The sequence below is a fragment of the Buceros rhinoceros genome, unplaced genomic scaffold (genome assembly GCF_000710305.1).
Source record: "Buceros rhinoceros silvestris isolate BGI_N320 unplaced genomic scaffold, ASM71030v1 scaffold3088, whole genome shotgun sequence".
Classification (NCBI taxonomy): Eukaryota; Metazoa; Chordata; class Aves; order Bucerotiformes; family Bucerotidae; genus Buceros; species Buceros rhinoceros.
In genome coordinates, this window is record NW_010427296.1 from 112,419 (window position 1) to 114,343 (window position 1,925).

At 48.1% G+C, this 1,925-nt stretch overlaps 1 protein-coding gene across 1 annotated transcript in view; it reads left to right on the plus strand.

The window, feature by feature from the left end:
• The window catches only part of LOC104498444 (C-type lectin domain family 12 member A-like), a 12,427-nt gene that overhangs the window by 4,144 nt on the left and 6,358 nt on the right, over positions 1-1,925 (plus strand). The window contains exons 2-3 of the mRNA XM_010141823.1: positions 137-235; positions 1,133-1,276. Coding sequence (XP_010140125.1) covers positions 137-235; positions 1,133-1,276 — 243 coding nt within the window. The remainder of the gene's footprint in view (positions 1-136; positions 236-1,132; positions 1,277-1,925) is intronic.

Here is a 1,925-nt window from a genome sequence, read left to right on the forward strand (position 1 = left end):
AGCAGGAATATGCAACCGTAAAGTCAAAGCAATTATCTATTGACCGACACATCTCAAAGATGAATGTAACGTAACGAGGCCAGTGTGTTCACCACTCCCTTTGTTCACCTCCATTTCATGACTGAATTCCTCCCAGGGCCTCCCACGTCTTCTCACTCTTGTCGGCCAATAGTCCTGGTATTTTCCATGCTGTTCCTGCTATCGCTGATGGCGCTGGTGGTCCTGGCTGTTTTGTGTAAGTACTGACGTTCTCCTGTTTGCTGGGGGGCTCAAGCTACTGAGTAACACCAGACTGACATCTCCTTCAGCTGCAGTTTCTGATTCAACTGAGAACAGGCAAACCAGATATTTTCCCTTGCTGCAGCATCTTTGTCCTCTCCTGTGTGTGATGAGGCTAGAAATGGAGGGGAGCAGGAAAGGGGTGGAGCAGGAGGCTCACTGCTTGCTCTGGCTGCCAGTGTGGGGTCTCCTAAAAAGTGTATCCACAATCCTGCTGTACGGAGTAATGGTGGAGGGTGTTCATCTTCGATAGGGAAGGGAAGGGAAGGGAAGGGAAGGGAAGGGAAGGGAAGGGCTTTGTGTCACAACAAACAGGTTGTGCCTATTACCTCCCATTCACAAGAATTCCACTGTGATCCAGAGCTGAAGTTCACATTCTTCGGAAAAAAACACATCCTGGAAAACAATATAAAAGAAAGATACACAACGGCAGTATATGACAAAAAGTGACACTTGAATTTTGTTGTTCACTCACAGCCAAGCAATTAATAATCCACTAGGCAAATGTGCTCCATCTCAGCAGCCCTTGCCTGCAACTCTTCAGGGAGGAATAACATTTATCCCAAATGCTTTATTTATCCCTAATGTTCTGCTAAGACAATCCCTATCTGCGTCCCACTCTTTCTGAAGGACAGCACAGGAAAATATCTCATTCTTTACTCTGAGAAGGATGAAGCGCTGGAACGGGCTGCCCAGAGAGGACATAGAGTCTCCTCTGGAGATAATCAAAACCCACCTGGAGGCGATCCTGTCCAACCTGCTCTAGGAGAACCTGCACTAGCAGGGGGTTGGACTAGATGATCTCCAGAGGTCCCTTCCAACCCCAACCATTCTGTGATTCTGTGAATTGCAGTGTTCCAGATTCCCAAGGACTACAGGACACAACTCAGAGACCTCAACACAACAAAGAACGTGCTGCATGCAAATTTCTCAAATATGCTGCAAGCAATAGGAAATCAGCTGTGCTTACAAGGGGAAAAAGACCTTCAAAATAATGGTAAATCAGCACATTTTGATGAGGGCTTATCTTTCATCATGCGGGGAAGGAAATGAGATGTGTCTTCTGTGTCTGCTCAGGTCTGTCTCCTCAGGTGAGCTTGTGTCTTCTCAGATGTGACCACCTTTAAAGTAGGCAATGAGCATGCCAGCCTCATGCAGTGCCTGCAGAGAGGTACCCAGCCTGGCCATGTGGGCGCTAGCAGCGGTACCAGGGCTTCAGGATTTAGTTTCCAAAGAAAAGGGATGCCTCCTGGACGTGCCGCTTCCCGTCACCACGAGTTCAGGGATCTCTATATAGTGCTCATCTGTATCTAATAAACAATTTTACAGTGGTGCCTGAGAAGTAAAAAACTCACTACACTCTGTGTGAACAGCACTCCACACAGAGGGCAGTGTGCCAGTACTGACCCCAGGTAAGACAGGAACCTCCTAAAGCCAGAAGTGTTGTGCGGTGAAGCACAGCTACACCAACCAGGAAGTTCATTCCCCACCTCCGACAGCAAGGACTGTTTCTGAAATCAGTTTGCCACAGCTCGGTTGTTTAAGCAGCATCTGACAACGAGCCAGCCAGAGAAACAGTTCTCTTCAGAAATCATACCCTGAGGAGTAGGGCCTTGGGGCAAAGGGATCCTGTTGTGACTGTAGGG